The sequence below is a fragment of the Mya arenaria genome, chromosome 1, assembly GCF_026914265.1.
Source record: "Mya arenaria isolate MELC-2E11 chromosome 1, ASM2691426v1".
In the NCBI taxonomy this organism is placed as follows: domain Eukaryota; kingdom Metazoa; phylum Mollusca; class Bivalvia; order Myida; family Myidae; genus Mya; species Mya arenaria.
The window spans coordinates 41,728,377-41,747,758 of record NC_069122.1 but is presented as its reverse complement, the minus strand read 5'-3'; the positions used below and the strand labels follow the sequence as shown (position 1 = coordinate 41,747,758).

The window sequence follows — 19,382 nt, the reverse complement described above, 5'->3', positions numbered from 1 at the left end:
CAAGTGCACGTCACAGTGTAATGGGTGTTCTTTTAAACGAGTACGCATGTCCATGGAGTTGAGCATAAACATCCAAAAACATCCAAAACTCGTATTTTGAATCTCGAGGAAAACATTTAAATCTGCATCAATAAATGAAACGTTAGTTTTTTATAATAACTTGTACTGGGGTCGTTTTCAATTTGTAGTCAATCTAGTGGCCATACAAACATTCACTCTGTTAGTCAGTTATTTAGAACAAACAATCCGATTAGTTACATCGTTCTTAGATCCAATTAAGACCAATATTAAATTTCAGCTTGTACAGTAATCACTGCTTTGTTTGCGGGTATAAATTGCAGACAGGCCGTGGTGAAAAAATCGCTGCTTTCTCATTCAATAATTTCTGGCATGATTGATAGGTCGGTTGTGGTTGTTTTGCATGATAGCTGATTAGAAGTGATGATTACTGTGTCAATATGATCTTGCGGCCATAAAAGAAACAAACAACATCAATGTGGCAAGATCTTCGGAAGGCAAACTTTATCCCAATTTTGAAAGTAGCCGTTTGGAAGAAGCCCTGGCCCCAATTTCTCGAAACTTCTTAAGTCCCTTATAACAGGATTAAGCTAATCTCACTATTTTTGTTGTTCTATAAAATGTGTTAAATTAACTTCTTCAAGAATTTTTAGAAATTATGTAGGAATAATCTGTATGATTATCAGAATAAACTATTTTTCATTTATCAAAATCCATTTTCAGTATATATTTTGGCTAATTGAAATAAGCGACTTAAGCCTGTTAAGCTTAAGAAGTTTCGAGAAATTGGGCCCTGCACACCTGATATTAACATTTAATACGTTCAATAAAAGAGTATTATTAGTACTGCCTTTTCATTCGGGAGGTCGTTTTCACCTGGAGTAGCCTTTTGCAAATAAAAGGTGTCTATTATGGTTGTTTGGCCCTACACTAATCTATGCGACAGGGTTTGTCCCTTAAGTTTCCATTGTTTCATTGACCAAGACTATATCACTTTTAAAACCAACATTTTATGAAGATAGCCAAAACTGATAAAACTATGTTCACCTTCAAATTGATAGAAGCACCAAATATACATCGAATACCCGGTAACAATAGTACGCTCTAGATACAATATGATAGCAAGTCAAAAGTTAGAATAGCATAAGGATGTATATCACGCCTCCAACATAAATGACGCAACGCCATTGGTCCGGAATGGTCACGCGGTGACCCCATATTTTTTCCATACAGGGTGACAATAATTATATCGTACCACAATGGCGCCTTTTTTCCGATTCCGATAGAAAAATGAAACATGTAAACAGGCTGTCAACGTTATATATACGTTACGGGGTTTGTATGTGACCCGATACGGGATATACGGGGCACAGGAATCAATATTCGGTATACGGTTTCCTTTGCCACTTATTTACCAGGGGCGTAGCTAGGCCGATGGTTCTAGGTGAGTTTTGAGATACCCCCCCCCCCAAGATTTCTTTCTGAATTAAAAGCAAAATGGTACAATTTGGAAGCATTCTAGGAGAGAGAAAAGGCGCATAATTACATCCATTTTATATGCACATTTCACACGCTAATTATATGCAAAGAATACAATAAAATCAAGCAATACATCCTTCATGCAGTTTAAATAAACACCAACCTTTCTTTGGTTGTAATAAAACAACCTTTTGAGTTGTTCAAAGTGTTTGAGTAGCTATACGTTTTTATGACGTTTTATGGTTAATTATTTTTTGACATTTTTCAAAATAAATTGTAGGGCCGGGCTACAAGTCCTATATGCAACTACGCCACTGTTTCCCAAATCGGGTCCCCTACTAACCCCGTAATAACTTACATCAAACCAATTCCTATCGTGTACGAACATGTTAACGTGTCCTTGTCTTTCAAATTTTCTGAAAATACAATTTTTAACTCCGCGCCAAATATTGACTATCATTCCCTGTACATGCGCTAACAGAGCTAGTTTGAATTTCCAATATTAAGTGAGGAGTTGCACAAAGACGAGCCGGTGCTTACTAGTGTGAGAATGATTCCGTTGTGCAGTTTTTTCACAATGCGCGCTCTAGCCTTGACAACATTTTTACTCTCTTGAAAACAAAACAAACTTTATGTAATGCTTCAAAAGATTTAGTGAATTCGTAAGCTGTGTTAATTGATAGCATAACGACCAAAGACAGCTAGATTGCCTTCTCGTTGTAGGCTCTATCGGGAAAACCAAACATCAAATATTTGGTTTTCCCGATAGAGCCTACAACGAGAAGGCAATCTAGCTGTCTTTGGTCGTTATGCTACCAAATATTTGATGTCGTGTTTGTTCATTGCTTGTTTTGCTTAATCCACTGTGTTCGGAAAAGTTTATAGAGAGTGGATGCATCATGGACAATAGATGGATATTCGCATTCTTCTTGATGTCTGTACCAGGCTTCATACAAGCCCAGGGTAAGACTTTTATTTTCCTTACTTATCCGTTCTGTTTCAAATGCCGTGTCTCTAACATGCGACTTTTGCATGTGAACAAACATGTTGTATGCGTTCCCAGTTTATAAAAAAATCATGACATCGTTCACATTTTCAAAAAAAGAAATGTTTTTTTACTACATGCAATAAAAAGTAAGTAATGAGGAGATGAAAGTTTTCAAAATTGACAATCAAAGACATGGGTTGGTCAAAACAATATTTTATAACATTTTCAAGATATAATTCAAGACAATATGGAGACGGAACGTTTGTCAATTTTAATCACTTGTCTATTACATACTTTAGCTACAAAATGGTATTCGAAATGTAAATTTTAAAAACGCCAAAAGTACAAATAATTAAAGCATTACTTCATATTAGTCCGACTTAACAAACATGTCTTGAATAAAAATATATTTTAGTGCTTATCAAAACAAGTTCAAGTTTACATTGAGGATCAATAACTAATGATAGATTATACTAATTATGATTATTTTAGTTTAAGATATTTATTTTGACAATTTGAAGCAGGCACTATTGTGTTTCAAACAATACGTATATGAAGCCGCGTATAGCAAAGATCGTGGTGATGACAATACGCTGCGACAGAAGGTTATTGGGTTTATTTGTTATTGCATTGCATGTAATTGGAGATTTAGGATAAAATACCTTTTATTCAAGTTTGAAGGAAGCAATCAGAAAGTTATTTCATTTGGGAGTATTTCATTGCATTATGATTTTACTTACATTTTGAAAAAATAAAAGCGTTACTAACGTTCCCTAGTCAACGAAATTTCAGGTCATTATATATTCAACAGTAATTAATGGTTAAAGCTGCACTCTCACAGATTGAACGTTTTGACAATTGTTTTATGTTTTGTCTTGGACCGAACCAATTTAGGCTAAATGCAAGAAAACCTGATCTGATCTTTTGTCAACAGGCTTATATCACTGGTTTGCAGATATTTACGCAGAAATTGGCCCATTCTAAGACAAAAAATAAATCAAGTTGTCAAAACGGTAAATATGTGAGAGTGCAGCTTTAAAGTTTTTAAGTATGAACATACAAAAATAAATAGTTTGGTACGACACAGTCGCATTACTATTATGTTGTGTTAATTCATTATAACAAGATTTAACAAATTGGTGGTCTACATTATATCGAGAAACCTGTCCACTTACTGGGCCACTGTTTACCGCTTCACCTGATTAAAATCAATAACTGCTGACTGCCGATTTAATTTATGAATGTATTTGAAACGTTGAGGAATACTGCCTTCTCATTTGACAAAATATAATGTTGACCACTTATCATATACGTGCAGGTTTGTCGAGGGTTACCAGACTATCATAACCTCTTTTTCATGTTCAATTTGTGTCCGATTATTTTTGAGATCTATACGCGAGTTTCTCTTTCTTCAAAAATACATCTGCGATGATAAAATAACATCAAGATTGCAATACGTGTGGTTAATATCATGCACGTGTAAATTACTGGTATCAATTTCTCGAAAGTTCTTAAGCTAACAAGCTAAAGAAGCGTATTTCGTTAAGCCAAATATCTTTCTTAATCTTGATATTTATTAATGAAAATAATTGATCGTGATTATTATTAATAATTTTAAAAACCCATATTCTCTTATGAATATAAATATATTTCAAACCATATTAAAACAACAATTGTGAGCCTTGCTAAATCTTGTTATAAGGGACTTTAGATGTTTCGGGAACGTGATATTTGTAAGCATATTTAGATATGCGTGGAGACTATAAGTATCTTCCATGGCCGAGAGTGTAAGATAGGCTCATTCCGATCAGAGCGTAGAGTGTTTTGCGGAAATTAGGTTTACCGAGTTTCCGCAAAACACCATGCGCTAGGGTCGAGATGAACCTATCTTATACGAGCGGCTTTGGTAGATGCTTTTTCTCCAACCTCAGTTAAAAAAAATAAGTAAAATTTTATTTTTTGCTGGAACTCTTTTGTGCTTAGTGAAAATAATTGCGTATGGATATGCGATAAATCGTGGTTGTCATGGATATGCGCGCAGTGATTCAGATTATGTTAATATTCAGATCGGTCTTTAAATAGTTCTAAGGAGAGTGAAGCATTATTTCTTCAAAGGTGCGGGAAAACTGTTTTATGGTGACAGTTGAAGCGAGAAATACTTAATAAGTATTCTAAATATTGCCATAAGACAAGAATTCCATGATGCTACAGACGACAGTCTTCAACAAGGGAGGTTATTACAATGTGGTGACCATTAAAAAGGAGTTCCATACGGGCATTTTATCTTCGCCCGTGGGCAAGATAATAATTTCTAGCATGGTTAAATTATTGGATCTACTTATCTGAGGTGGGAGAAAAGTCTGTCTATTTCAGGAAAAAAAACATTCAAAACCCATCAATATCTCAAAAAAGGACCTAGCTAATGGTATTAGATGTTGGATATAATCATATATTGAGATAATTAAGTTTTTGTCTGAATTTTCCGTTTGGGACATTTTTTACAGGAAAATAAAACGACATTATGTGAAAATTTACCTTTTCTTAAAAGGTTTAAGGATTAAGGATGTGTAAATTGTAAAATAATATTTTGCAACATTTTTTGCTCCATATTTATATATTTTATAAGTAAAACGGATTTTTTTTTCTTGTTTGTAATTGTGTGCGTGTGTGTTTATCAACACAAAACACGAAACTCTTGAAAAGCAAGCTAGCATTCTGAATGATTGATCCAAAATTGTATGTTAAAGGGACTAGACACCAGTTTAACAATGAAAGAAAACAAATTTATAAATCTGGCATAAAATTGATATCGCTGTGAACAACACATTGAATTTTAATCACATCGCCTACGACACATGTATCTTTCGCAGCTTTTGCGTATTTTCCAAATCCAAATGAACTGGGTTTGCCAACCACGTAAATCCCAGTTAATTTAAACATAAAATCGGATTATGTATCTGTACTAATCACGGGACCTTCATATGTTAAATTTACTCACTATAAACAGGGAAACCATTCTGCACTATTTTTAAACGGGTATGCTCAGCTGAGACAGCGTCAAAATATTATTTAAATCATGTAGAGTGATTGTATTATCGGCCTGATATATCTAGTTTAGACAATTCTAAGCTTGTTTTGTGGAAATAATGTTATTATTGATTTTCGGATCATCTGGTGTTTAGTCCCTTTAATATTGTGTTCATGAACATAAACATTTCATTTCTTTCTCAACAAAATATCCGAGCGTGTAGTCACCTTAACTTAATACAGCTTATATCCATATTCTACTCTTTCTTATTTCATGTTTTGAAGTATTTGTTCATTCATGGTCGTGTTTATAAACGTGGTTATGGATACGATGTGCTATACGTCCTCATAAACTATTTGTTCTGCATTCGGAACACCTCGGCAATCTTTATCGAAAGCAACCTCGGATGTATATGCTGGTACCTCAGTTGAAGTAGTTCGTGATTTTTTTTAAATATAGTGTTTTAGCTTGTATTTATTGATCTATGTTTAAATTGATTGCCAGTGAAATGTAGTATTCCAAACATAATTAAGATTTCCAAGAGTAAGCCATTAGGTTAACTGCTAAATTAAATATCTACGCGATCTACTTGCAGCGGACTTAAACATACCGAGTTCTGAGTATGTTAACCGTCCAAATACATCCGCAGTTGTTTTCGATAAAAATGGCCGAGGAGTTCCGAATGTCTGTTCCGTTATTTTCTGCTTCCGGCAATGAGTAAATATACTATTTTAGAAGCAAAATAAGTATATCCGATTAATGATTACTAATAAAAAATACATTATCATTATCGTTTTGAAACAAACGATTTTATCTGATAAAGATTCGCTGGGGCAGAACTTAGTAACACAAACTTCTTCTTTTCAATATATACAGTTTTTGAAGCAAGTTTATCCGATCGATGAATGCTTATAAAAATAGATAACATTATCGTTTTGACAAACGATTTCATCTGATATAAATTAGATCGATGGAAGCACTATTTAAATAGTGATACAATAGTCTTCTCTTAATTTACAACACGGCAGTTGTGAACCTATAATGGTTTATACTGATGACTGAAATGTTTAATTTCTACGAAATTGATTTTCCACTACTTGGTTTGTTTGAGATATTCCCAGTGAATTATTCATATCAATTTGCTTGGGAAAATGTACATGCATAGATTACCCTATTATGCACAATTTAATACTGAATTAGGCGAAACCTTGATAAGAGAGATACATCAATTTGTTAGAAATGCGCAAGTAGAGATTAATGTGTGTATACCACGTGATAAAAAAGGTCATAAATGCTACGTTGGAAGTCACCATTTTAAATGAAACATAGCACATTCTATGCCGCTTACACAGCCCCCCCCCCCCCCCACACACACACTTAGGTCTTTTACTAGAGTTTGATAGAGAGTCTAACAAAAACGCCGCTTGATGGAGCACTGTCAACACGTTATTTTGCCCTTTGTTTAATTTAAAATTGCGAAGAAGAAAAAAGTTATCTTTGTTTGAAGTTTCCATTCGAAGCAAAATATGCCTTCTGTTATCTTCTTGCATTTATGACGCTATTTATCACGTGGTATACATACACTGGAAATATGATGTCGGTTCTTCATGGAGGAATATTAGGCCATACCAAATTGCTTTTATGTTTAACGTCGATCCTTCTTTATAAAATCTTATCTAGCTATATTTAAAACAAGGATATCCCGATCACTTGTTAGATAGTTTTTCACTGCAAAATGAATTCGTATAAAAACTTGTTTTAATTGTGTTACTCATTGGAGTCACACATAATGTATGGTGACATATAAATGCCGTAAGATTATAAGTATCTTCCATGGCCGAGAGTGTAAGATAGGTTCATCCCGACCCGAGCGTAGGGTGTTTTACGGAAACGAGGTTTACCGAGTTTCCGCAAAACACCATGCGCGAGGGTCGGGATGAACCTATCTAACACGAGCGGCTATGGTAGATGCTTTTTCTCCCACCTCAGTTAATCAAAATGAAGTATAAATGTATTTTTTTGCTGCAACTCTTTTGTGCGTAGTGAAAATTAATGCCTATGGAGATGTGATAATTCGTGGTTGGCATGGATATGCGAGCAGTGATTCAGATCATGTTAATAGTCACATCGATCTTTAAAAAGTTCAGAGGAGAGTGCAGCATTATTTCTTGAATGGTACTTTAAAACTCTTTTTTGGTGCCATTTGAAGCGAGAATAATTAATTAGCATTATAAATGTTGCCACAAGACAAGGTTTCCATGATGCTACAGACGACGGTCTTCAACAAGGGAGGTAATTGTGTGCTGACAATTAAAAAGGAGTTCCATACAGTTACTTGTTTAATATTTCCCCATGGGCAAGATAAGAATTTCTAGCATGGCCATTTTTTATCTACTTATCTGAGGTGGGAGAAAAGAATTTTAGCATGGTTAAATTTTGAATCTACTTATCTGAGGTGGGAGAAAACCTATTAACGTTCGCGAATTGTTCCGTGTTAACCACTTATTTTTTCGCAATAATTATTTAGCTAACTAGTTAATATTCGCGAAACAATTTCGGTAAGATAAATGTCATAAGACTAAAAACAGACTTGAAAGTGCCCAGAACTGCCACCTATTACCTTGTTTAGCTGTACAACACTAACGGGTCAACTAGTTATGATTTGCGAATGCCACTTAATAAGTAACATACTAACTGGTTAACTTAATAAGATTCGTGTTACCACTTAGCTATAAATGCATTCCATATTCAGGCGCTAACAGAATGCTTTCCATATTCAGGCGCTAACAGAATGCTTTCCATATTCAGGCGCTAACAGAATGCTTTCCATATTCAGGCGCTAACAGAATGCTTTCCATATTCAGGCGCTAACAGAATGCTTTCCATATTCAGGCGCTAACAGAATGCTTTCCATATTCAGGCGCTTACAGAATGCTTTCCATATTCAGGCGCTAACAGAATGCTTTCCATATTCAGGCGCTTACAGAATGCTTTCCATATTCAGGCGCTAACAGAATGCTTTCCATATTCAGGCGCTTACAGAATGCTTTCCATATTCAGGCGCTAACAGAATGCTTTCCTTATTCAGGCGCTAACAGGTTATCTTAACGTTATGATTTGCGAATGCCACTTAATTAATAAGTAACATACTAACAGGTTAACGCAATAAGATTTGTGTTACCACTTAGCTATGAATGCTTTCCATGTTCAGGCGCTAACAGGTTATCTTAAAATTATGGTTTGCGAAGTCCACTTAAATAGTAACATACTAACAGGTTAACGTAATACAATTCGTATTACGATTACGGCAGTTTTTTTGCCACCACAATAATGCATTGTATTTTGAAATTCAAGTACAAAGTATAAAGCATGTTGTTTACACTTTATTTTACACATATGGAATAACAATTAAAGGATAGAAAAAATATTCGGCAAGATCGTTGATCATATAAAACCCATTTTTGTATGGCTATGATGTTGCCACAACATTAATGCTAATAAAACTTATGTTATGTTATGTATGTTATAAAATGTGTTGGTATTTTTATCGGGAAGCCCAAAGCCCTAACCTATCCGTCAGCGGACGTTAAACAGAGAAAGAATCTGGTATGGCTGTAAATAGAATATCTGGTTTTAACGATTAATAGAGGCGGGTATTGATTATGTTTTGCAAATCAAGCAATCGCTCTCAATGCCTTGGAAATAATTTCATGCATAAAATAATGAATGGCTGTAACCAGTGTGAATGCGTCGATATGTTAGTGTTATCTCTCCATAGAGTTTCGTTTGTAACAGCGCATTATTTAGACTATCTGCGCTTAGACCGCAAACTCCTAACAACTATTTATTTTCATGTCGGTTCTAATTATGCACCAGTCAATTGTAACCACGGCCCCCCAGGTCCGAGGGGTATACCGGGGATAGCCGGGGAAAAAGGCCGTGTTTTTACTTTCCAGGTGGCCCCGCAGGGCCGGGTGACCGCGGTGGTTTTGTCATAGCGCCAAATTAAGCCGAGATTGGACCTTATATAGAGTCTCTAGGGTGCGGGGGCATTTGGCCAGGGTTTAACCATCAGTTCGTCCCCGCCTACCCGGGGTTGACTGGACCGAAAGTCAAAGTCCCGCCTATTCCCCGGACCTGGGGAGCCGTGGTTACAAATGACTGGTGCATTATGAGAGTGAGATTGTGCGCTCAAACTAGTTAAAACATCCAGTAAATTTACATTTTATTGACCGTTCCAAGGCGCTACCTAAAATTCCTTGACAAACACCCCGAGCTTTTATATATTATATAACAGACAGACAGACAGAGTTGTTTATTTTCGTAAACATGTTAATAACAGTTTCTTGACAAAATATGATATGTCGAATAATAATTAGTATGGTCACAATGATACATGGCAAGGTAAGAAGGAAAAGCGAAAAAAAAACAAAAAAAAACAGATAAAATATAATATGGATGATTATTTTTATACAAATGGTAAACATTCAATATGTAGTGTGATGTTTATCGAGTTTTGTCCATGTTTCTGGTTTGTGATTGTTTGTTTGTGTGTTCTATGTCTTTGGCGTTGACCCTGTGCCATGAAACGGGGTTTATGTTTTAACTTTCGACTACTGTACCTGTTTCTGTAGTTTTACATATAAATAATAATCCATTTTGTTGGTGTCAATGCGCTCTTTGTCTAGCAGACTGACGTCAAAGCCATCAAAAAAAGGTTAGTTGCATTGAAGTCCGAGTATGAGTTCGTACTTGTTCGGCTACTACCGCGCTGTACTTTGTATCCCGGCGTTTTAAGTTTAAGCAGAATAAAACGTTTTTTAGATCGCTATATTTATCAGATAGGTTTTGGTCAAAAGGATTGAGGCTCTGGAAGAAAAGTAACATAATACACTGTTATCACATTAGAGATAAGCTCAAGAATTTATAAAAAATCATTGCCGACCGCAATTGCCCAATCTCCTAATTGAAGCCATTATGACCTTTCGTGACCCAGAATTTTTAAGCAACCTATTTTTAATGGTGTATTTTTATATCATTTTTATGAGATAAAATAAAACAAACATGATTGTCTGAATGTTAGTCTAGTGGTATGAATTGCGTTGCTAATGCTTCGAATTATATTATATGTTTGGTATAAACGAACAAAGTATCTATTCATTCTATGAATTGTAAATGTATAATAATGAGCCCGCTTCTGCCGATGTAAGTTCCTAGTGATACATTATAGAATACGCTAAATCACTGAGGGCGGCAGTCGGTGTTTCGTAGAAATTCGTTGATAGTCGATTGACAAGCCATCGATGTTTTATTGATCCGAAACTAACTTGTTGGTTTTGGGCGGAGCAAAGGTCACGACCATTCAATGCTTCTAAACATACCTTGGTAGGCATCGTTGCTATACCTTACACTTCTCTGTGAAACGTATAAGAATGTCAATAAACCCAAACCAGAGTCAATGAGTTTTCTGATATTATACGAGTGAGAATTTTCTTCTGAAGCAAACCAAATTTGAAACTGTGTCGAGAATAGAAGTAGATAAAAGAGTCAATATAAGCATATTACATTTCTGATCTGGTCAAACAACTTATCCTAATACATATATACGATAGTTGTTTTTCAGTACGAAGCCAGGCTTTGTATTTATCAAGATCAATATAGTTACGCAATTTGAATTGAACATTTCAAAGAGTCACCTATAACGGTTCATTTCAATTTGTAGATATGGCCGGATCGTATTCCAAACAAAAACGTAAACTTTTGAAAAGAAAACAAAGGGTATGAAAAACGGAGCCTTGAAAATACTTCAAAACAAGTCAGCATGACACAAAAGTTATATGAAATCATAGATCAATATAAAATTACTATTTAATAAGCTGAAAACCTTTATAAATACTGTTCCAAAATTTGAATTGGATTCTTAACGGAAAATACATTCCCCGAGATTATTGTATTAAACATTATCGGGGGCGGGGGACCCTCGATCCTTCCCATATTTAAAAGTTAGAGATGTATGTCCAAATTAACGCCCCGAAGTTACGCCATTCTAACTCCAAACCTGCAAACCCAAATAATTTGCTGTGTATTTAAGTGCAAACAACCAGGAAGTAAATTAAAATTTGCGTTAAAACGCAGAATTGAACAAAAACCCATTAAAATAGATGTACTATTTTTTGACACACGTTTCAAGGGTCTCGTTCACATTTTAAAAGGTCAGACATCGATCAATTACATTCATAATATATGACTTTTGATTGACAAGTCTTTTTGACAGGCGCACGGATTTATTTTAAAGCTGATTAATGCAATTTAGGAGGGTCTTACACTAAGTTGGATAGTCGCTGCGCTCCATAACGCTCCGCTCCCTTAGTATTCTTATTCACGAAAAAAATATTAACCTATACTAAGGCCACACCAAATTAATGTTTTGTTCCGTGGATTTACCTCTCCTATTTTTTTTTGAAAAATGTAAAAAAATATTTTAATTGTTTTTGTACGCCCGCGTCTATGATTTTATAATATTATGATAATATTAATAAGTTTAAATTAAATTAATTGAATAAATAATGATGCAATAAAACACGTATCTGATACTGGTAGCTGTAATATTGCGTTATTATTGATTCTTTTTGGATGGAAGTCGGAATGATGAACAATGACTCAATAAAGTATTATTTGATTCAAATCATAATTCAAGTGACCAGAATTTTACTCATGATGTCGATGCTGAAGAAGACAGCATCTCTTGAAAAGAACATGGTTTATTGTTTGTTCCAAATTGATGTATTAAAGTCATTTTTTACCAAATGAACAAATATATTTTCACAAATAATGATATTCACACTGGTGCGGATAGACCAAAAATAGGTATGCCTATCCTAAGTTTATCACCTTAATTTATGTATGTATGTATGTATTTCTTTAGACCTTGCGGTCAAGGATAATCCGTGAAAGTGCAAGCACTTATTTCCAACGGGGTCCTTTGTTTTTGCTGAAAGGACAGCACGCTGAAGAGACAGTGGTGGGATACAAGGAAGTCCGGGTGCGATACCCTAGCTCTTTTTCGAAGAGACCCCTTGGTTCTTTTATGCGCTCGGTGTAAAGCACCGATATACGGGGCACAACTTTCCTGGGTTAAACCAGTACTGAGTACACCACTACTAACCTTTAAATGCCGAGCGCCAGGCAAAGGAGCTACTTGTACCAATTTTTAACGTATTTTGGTATGACGCGGCTAGGGATCGAACCTACGACCTCCCGCTTCGTAGGCGGATGCTTAACCACTAGGCCACGGAGATGGTTATTTTTTCTTTACAGCATAATCCGGGATTATAAAAACATTTCACTGGCCATAAAAGTAATTTGAACATACCCTTGTACTTTTTATTTAATAAGCACATGCCATTGCATTTACTGTGATACTCAACAAAATTAAGTCAAGAAATTTAAATTGTTATGGAGTCTGATGATGCCAGTGTGAAACATCATTTTTTACACATCCGAGTTCAATCTTAATGAATGTCTAAAAACAGTTGCAAAGATGTTAAAGTTATTCAGGTAGACTTATATAGGTCGTTTCAAACATGTTGATCTTTATGTTTAATTGGTACTCACGAGTATGAAACAAGTAAGAAACGATGATGAGAAACGAAGTGCTTAAGGTGAGCTATTGTGATCGCCCTGTGTCCGTTGTCGTCGTCCGTCGTCAACAATTTGACTGTTAACACTCTAGAGGTTAAATTTTTACACAATCTTTATGAAACTTGGTCAGAATGTTACCCTCAATACAATCTTGGACGAGTTCGATATTGGGTCATCTGGGGTTAAAAACTAGGTCACGAGATAAAATTAAAGGAAAAGCTTGTTAACACTATAGAGGCCACATTTATGACTGTATCTTCAGGAAACTTGGTCAGGATGTTAATATTAATAATCTCTAGGCCAAGTTTAAATCTGGGTTATGTGCTGTCAAAAACTAGGTCACCAGGTCAAATTTAAGGAAAAGCTTGTTAACAATCTAGAGGTCACACTTATAAATGTTTCTCCGTGAAAAATGGTCAGAATGTTTATATTAATAATGACTTAGTCAGGTTTGAATCTGGGTCATGTGTGGTCAAAACCTAGGTCACCAGGTTAAATAATGGGAAAGGCATGTTAACACTCTAGGGGCCACATTTATGACCATATGTTCATGGAACTTGATCAGAATGTTATTCTTGGTGATCTTTAGGTAGAGTTTGAAACTGGGTAATCAGAGGACAAAAACCAGGCCACGAGGTCAAATCAAAGAAAAACTTTGTAAACATTGTAGAGGTTACATTCTCTCTTTGATCACCATGAAACTATGTCAGAATGTTTGTGTTTATGAAGTCTATGTCAAGTTTGAAACTGGGTATCCTGAATTCAAAATCTAGGACACGAAGTCAAATCATAGAAAACATTGTTAAACACTGTTGAGGCCATATTTTCTACTTAATCTATATGAAACCTGGTCAGAATGTACTTATTACAGCAAGGTAAAGTTTGCAACTGGGTCATCCGTGATATTAAAAAAATCATCCGTGATATTAAAAAAAAACCTTGGTCACTAGAAAGGATCTAAGTAATATCTTTTAATTCCAGCAGGTATAAATGTTTTGATTCCATACTTCATGATTATGTGCAGATTTATTGAAAATATACTCTGTAATTTAGTAAAAAAAAAAAAATTCCACGATGTTGTCAAAAGTATGTATAATAAGTTTTCAATGTTTCGTGCATTTTCATGCAGAACAAGTGTTTTAATACTCTCTGCTTAAATACATTCTGAATTAAATGAAACAATTTTCATGTTTATACTCGAACCATAACAAGAACAGAAAATAAAAATGTACAAACAAAGACAAGTATGCATCCTTTTAAAGGTAGCAAACCACCAGACTGACATTTCAAATTCTCTAAAACTGTAATACCTTCAACTTTAATATTTAACATGTAGCATTGAAAACTAGTCCTTAATTTGTTTTAATTAAGTCCCCTCTCGTTGCACTTTCCATCGCCCTGAAAAACACTTATTTCCCCCCCCCCCCTGTCACATTTGGCCTCGCCCTGAAAACACTTATTTCACACTTGAATTGGATCAGGTGAGCGATACAGGGCCTTCATGGCCCTCTTGTTTTATGTTACTACAGTACCTGTATACCATTTTAAAGACAATAAGATTTCTTATTGAAAATTATATGTATGTTTTTGTTTTGTTTTACATGTTCAAAAAGTATGTCTATCTAACATCAAGACAATGTTCATTTTCATACTCAACTTTGTACATAACCAATACATGTACAACTTATTTCTTCGATGTTTTGAAATTTTAAATGAAATCTTTCTTCATACTCATAATTTCCTTCATCATTTAAGTTTTCTTTAAGTGTGTATATTAGAAATGAGCAGCGGAATGATGCCGTTTACTTTTTCTGGCCTTATGTGCCCAGCGACACTTAATTGGTCCTGGCTATTTGAAAATAAATAATTATCTTTTCGCTAACAATGAATACAAAAGCAAAATTTGAAATCTTTTTGATCAAGTTATTCAAATAAATCCAAGCCCTCAATTGCAATGGTAATACCGTAAAATAAAACAATTGAGTTATCCAAGCAAATTCCAAGAGGACGGCATAATCGTATGAATAAATTAGAAAGGGAACTTAAACTAGTATATGAATTTGATAGTCAAGCCAAGAATGAAGAAAGTACAATGCAAATCAACTTAATTGAATCAGAAATATAGGATAAATATAAACATTATAGGAGCTCAATTGCGTGCAAAAGTAGACTTCATTGAAAACGGTGAAACTAAGGCTCAAAATATTTTCTAAATCTAACAAAATCAAAATAATGCAGAAAATTTAAAAATTCAATATAAGTCGACGGCGCAAGAAGAGGTTATTTTTATACAAATTTGTACACTACTGAATTTAAAATGACGGTGTAGAATACAACCAATATATAATACTGTCAACTTAGAATCAAATGCAGCGCTGAAAAATGCGAAGAAGCGATAACTTTCGAAGAAGCGACCGCAGCACTAAATGACTTGAAGCTTTACAAATGTCCAGGTTTTGATGGAATTACTGTAAAGTTTTATAAAACATTAAGGGATATTATCGGTTACCGGGTTGTCTTTACATGAAATGAAAGTTACAAAAAAAGTTAATTGTCTTTTTCCCTGAAACAAGCAGTCTTTTCTTTATAATACATAAATTGGAGACCCCGAAAGCCTTGAAAATTGGCGTCCAATATCAATTTTAGATATCGATTATAAACTAGGTTCAAATTAAAACACTTGCTATTAGTTTTACTTGAAATTAAAAGTCTCGATCAACAATATAAAGAATATGAATATATACAGATTGATGAGTGACGTTACAATTCTTAAGTAATTGCCAACCAGTTATCGATTGGTTGTTTTCACATTGAAATCGAGTCATTGACCATTGACATACTGGCTGGCTACTTTGCATATGAATATATGTTAACAAAACATTCAATGTGTGTATATGTTTTAACATCAGTTTAATAGATGATGTAATCTAATTACAATGATCTTTTTTCAACCAGAAAAAAGCCACTCAAGTATATATATATTGATTTTAAACAAGCGTTTGATACAGTGAAATGACCGTTTATGTTAATTTTCTGACTAAAGTTGGTTTCTGTAGCTTTTCGCATAAATATTCAAAATTATTTAATAAAATAGGTTTAACTCTTTATTATAATATAACATCCAAAATAACAAATCATGGATGGATATCTGATTCGTTTCATCTACAATGTGGGTTTCGGCAGGGCTGTCTCCTCTCTGCTGTACTTTTTATTATAGTTTTTGAAGGTCTATCAACCCAACTGAAATCTATAGAAACGTATAAAGGTATGAACGTACACGAAACACGGCTACATGTTATTGATCAGCTTGCAGATGACACTAATTTATTTATAAAATAAATCGCTTTAAGGCAGGTCATTTTCCAGATAAAGAGAGAAGACCACGCTAGGTTGTTGACAATTTTGAGGCGTGGGTGGGGTAAAACAAATCATCAGTTAATCTATTTATAGTTTTGATAATTTTCTTGGAAGTCCGTATTAATTACAAAGTCAAACAGTTTAAAAATATGTTTGATGGATAAACAAATCGAATTTGTGTTCGAGCAGTTGTTTTCGTCTGTGATTTGTTTTGAATGAAAGCACATGTTCGAACATTCAGCTTCAAAGTTGAAGTTCAATTTTTGAGAACATTTTCTTGTTCAAAGGTGATGTGTATAATTTTGAACAAAAAAATGTTACTACAATGGATTTTAAAAGATATTTAGTTCATAAAGAGAATATTTTGACTTCTTAGTTTGCAGGGAAAATATCAAATTGATATTTCATTTTAGCATGAAAGAAAATGGAAATAATGGTACTATATAATCCATGAGTCATTTGTCGACAGCAAAGTCAAACATTTTATAAAATTAAATTGTTACATAATTTTGTTGCAACTAATTTTAATTTATTCACTTTGATATTAAAAGATTGTCCTTTTAAATTATTTGTTGTAATGAAGTAGAGGATTATATACACTTTTTATCCAATGTTCGACATTAACCAATGTTTGATCGACCATTAGTGCTTTGTTTTAAAAAAAATGTGCTTTTGTACGTCAACTTAATGAACAAAGAATTTGACATTGACCCCTACAAAAATGCACCAATTCTTCTTTCTGTCCCCGGCAGTTCACATATGATAGCTACCGTGAATTGTTTACATGGAACACCCTGTTTTAACAAGTTGCATCGGAGCTTTCTTCGTTTTCTGTGAACCTTTTCTCCCCCCACGCAAATCGAATTTATTTATGTTACGGGGTCATTATTATGTATAGATCTGTGTGCCTTTGTTTTATGTGTTATATGATTTAGTTATTATAAGTTTACACCATTTATTGTTTTCCCTACAATTAATGTCCACTATTATTTTCATTCTATCCACTATTTCCATTTCCTCTCTGTTATTAATGTCTTTCCTGTTTAACCATAACTAATCTGCTTTCACTTTTTATATTTTACTCTTTCAATTACCACAATTCGTAATCGTAGTTATCTTGGTTCGGATGGAGGATTTCTCCCTGTGCATGGCATTCTTCGATGAAAGTCTTTCATGAGAAATACAGCTGTATACAACATTGATATGAATAAAGTTTTTCACAGGTTATCTTTTGGCTGGTTGACCAATTAAAACTATTTGATTGGTTAATTGTTATTATAGTTGTAAAGTATTTACCAATCAACAAACATTTGAATGTCTGAAACGGTCTTAGTTTAATGGCAACATTAAAATTCTTTACATCGCTGATGACAATGCAGCCAAGGCTATAACAATAATCTCATTTTTCTTCCTTTAAAAACATTACAAATTTAACATTAGAGATACGCTGAGAGATAGCAGTTCGTGGCGAGGCCGACAGTGTTTATGCTGATGCTTCTAGCTCAGTGCCTGTGGAAGTCTGTGCCCTATACCTTAAGCGGAAAGATACCGCACTGACCCGTGTAGGTCAGGTTGATGGCAGGGTAAAGCATCCACGTCTGTCGCTCCTGGCTGTTACTTACGCTTGCAGAATAAGCGATTGGTAATCAAACACAAACTGTAGCTCCCGACAAAAGGCAACACATGGTTTTGCATGATACGGCAAAGTCTACGCAGTGTCTATGCCCCTTACAAAATAATTCAAACAACGTTATAATTAATATAGTTCAGATAATTCAAATACGTTAAAATGCTATCAAGGTAGCAGTTTAGAATTACACCATAAAACGTTAGTTAAGAATTACACCATACAACGTTAGAAGTATATACGTTGGCATAGCATAGCAAAACATTTCACTAGTGTGCACGTTGACATTTCGACAGTACCACCTGTTTTGTATTTTCTTTTAAAATCCTGCTTTTGGCGTCTAAGCATGGTAGGATCTTCTTTTACATCGAAAAGGCCACTTCAAAACATTTGCAAACGACTGTGAACGGTATTTTGGGACGTTATCATAAAAAAATTGGTCAAATGCGTGCACGTTGGCATGCTGTGTTTCCAAGATAGTGTTTGAATGTTCTCAAAAAGTAAAACGCTCTGAAAGACAAAAACATTTTCGGAAAGCTTTTGAATTGGTGCAGTCGGCACGCTAGGTCTCGAATTTGGGAGCGAATTAAGAAGGTAGAAATACGCAAATAACTTACCTGATGAGTGCACTTTTGCCATACTTCCTGTGTGTACGTTACCATGTGTGTGTCACGTGTTAAAATTGTTTTCCCCACACTGATGTTAATTTTTTAAAGCTGACCTTGATTTCAATAGTTCTGAAAACATCATGTACACGCCATTAATTAAAACCAAAAAAACAACAAGATTACAATAATTCTAATAGAATTGACTTTATGAAAGTCAGACGATGTTAAGTTTATGGCTAATTTCAAACAAGGGGAGAGGACTGTGTGAGGTGTGGTTTAGCTAAACTATATTTTACTGAAGGCAGTTTCGCAACATCATGTTTAGACTATTACTTTCGGGTAGTTTATGATAGTAATCGATCGATAAATTTAAAAAGGGTAGGAAGGTATTCATTTGTATACCGCTTCTCATGATGTGGTGTGTTGGGAATGCTGTAGAATTTACACAAATAATAAATACACAGTTTCGTCGCACAAATTAACAATGTCATGAAAAGACGAAATGCTGTCTCTGTTATACAATGCTTAAATAAATTTAAAAAAAATGCATTTGTATTGCTGTATTGTTTAGTTCATTGCTGTATTGATCGGATACCGGGTACTGAATTTGGGTAAAGCCAAAATGTACTTGGCCTA

The 19,382-nt window shown here is 34.5% G+C and overlaps 1 protein-coding gene across 4 annotated transcripts in view; it reads left to right on the top strand.

Moving 5' to 3' along the window:
* The first annotated feature begins 1,985 nt into the window (after positions 1–1,985).
* Positions 1,986–19,382, top strand: part of LOC128230405 (neurogenic locus notch homolog protein 1-like) — a 107,613-nt gene continuing 90,216 nt past the window's right edge. The window contains exons 1-2 of one of the 4 annotated variants that reach the window (XM_052942646.1): positions 1,986–2,041; positions 2,376–2,460. In XM_052942646.1, coding sequence (XP_052798606.1) covers positions 2,397–2,460 — 64 coding nt within the window. In that variant the 5' untranslated portion in view covers positions 1,986–2,041; positions 2,376–2,396. Of the gene's footprint in view, positions 2,160–2,375; positions 2,461–19,382 lie in introns of all 4 variants that reach the window. The other 3 variants (XM_052942637.1, XM_052942656.1, XM_052942665.1) reach the window with 3 other exon arrangements.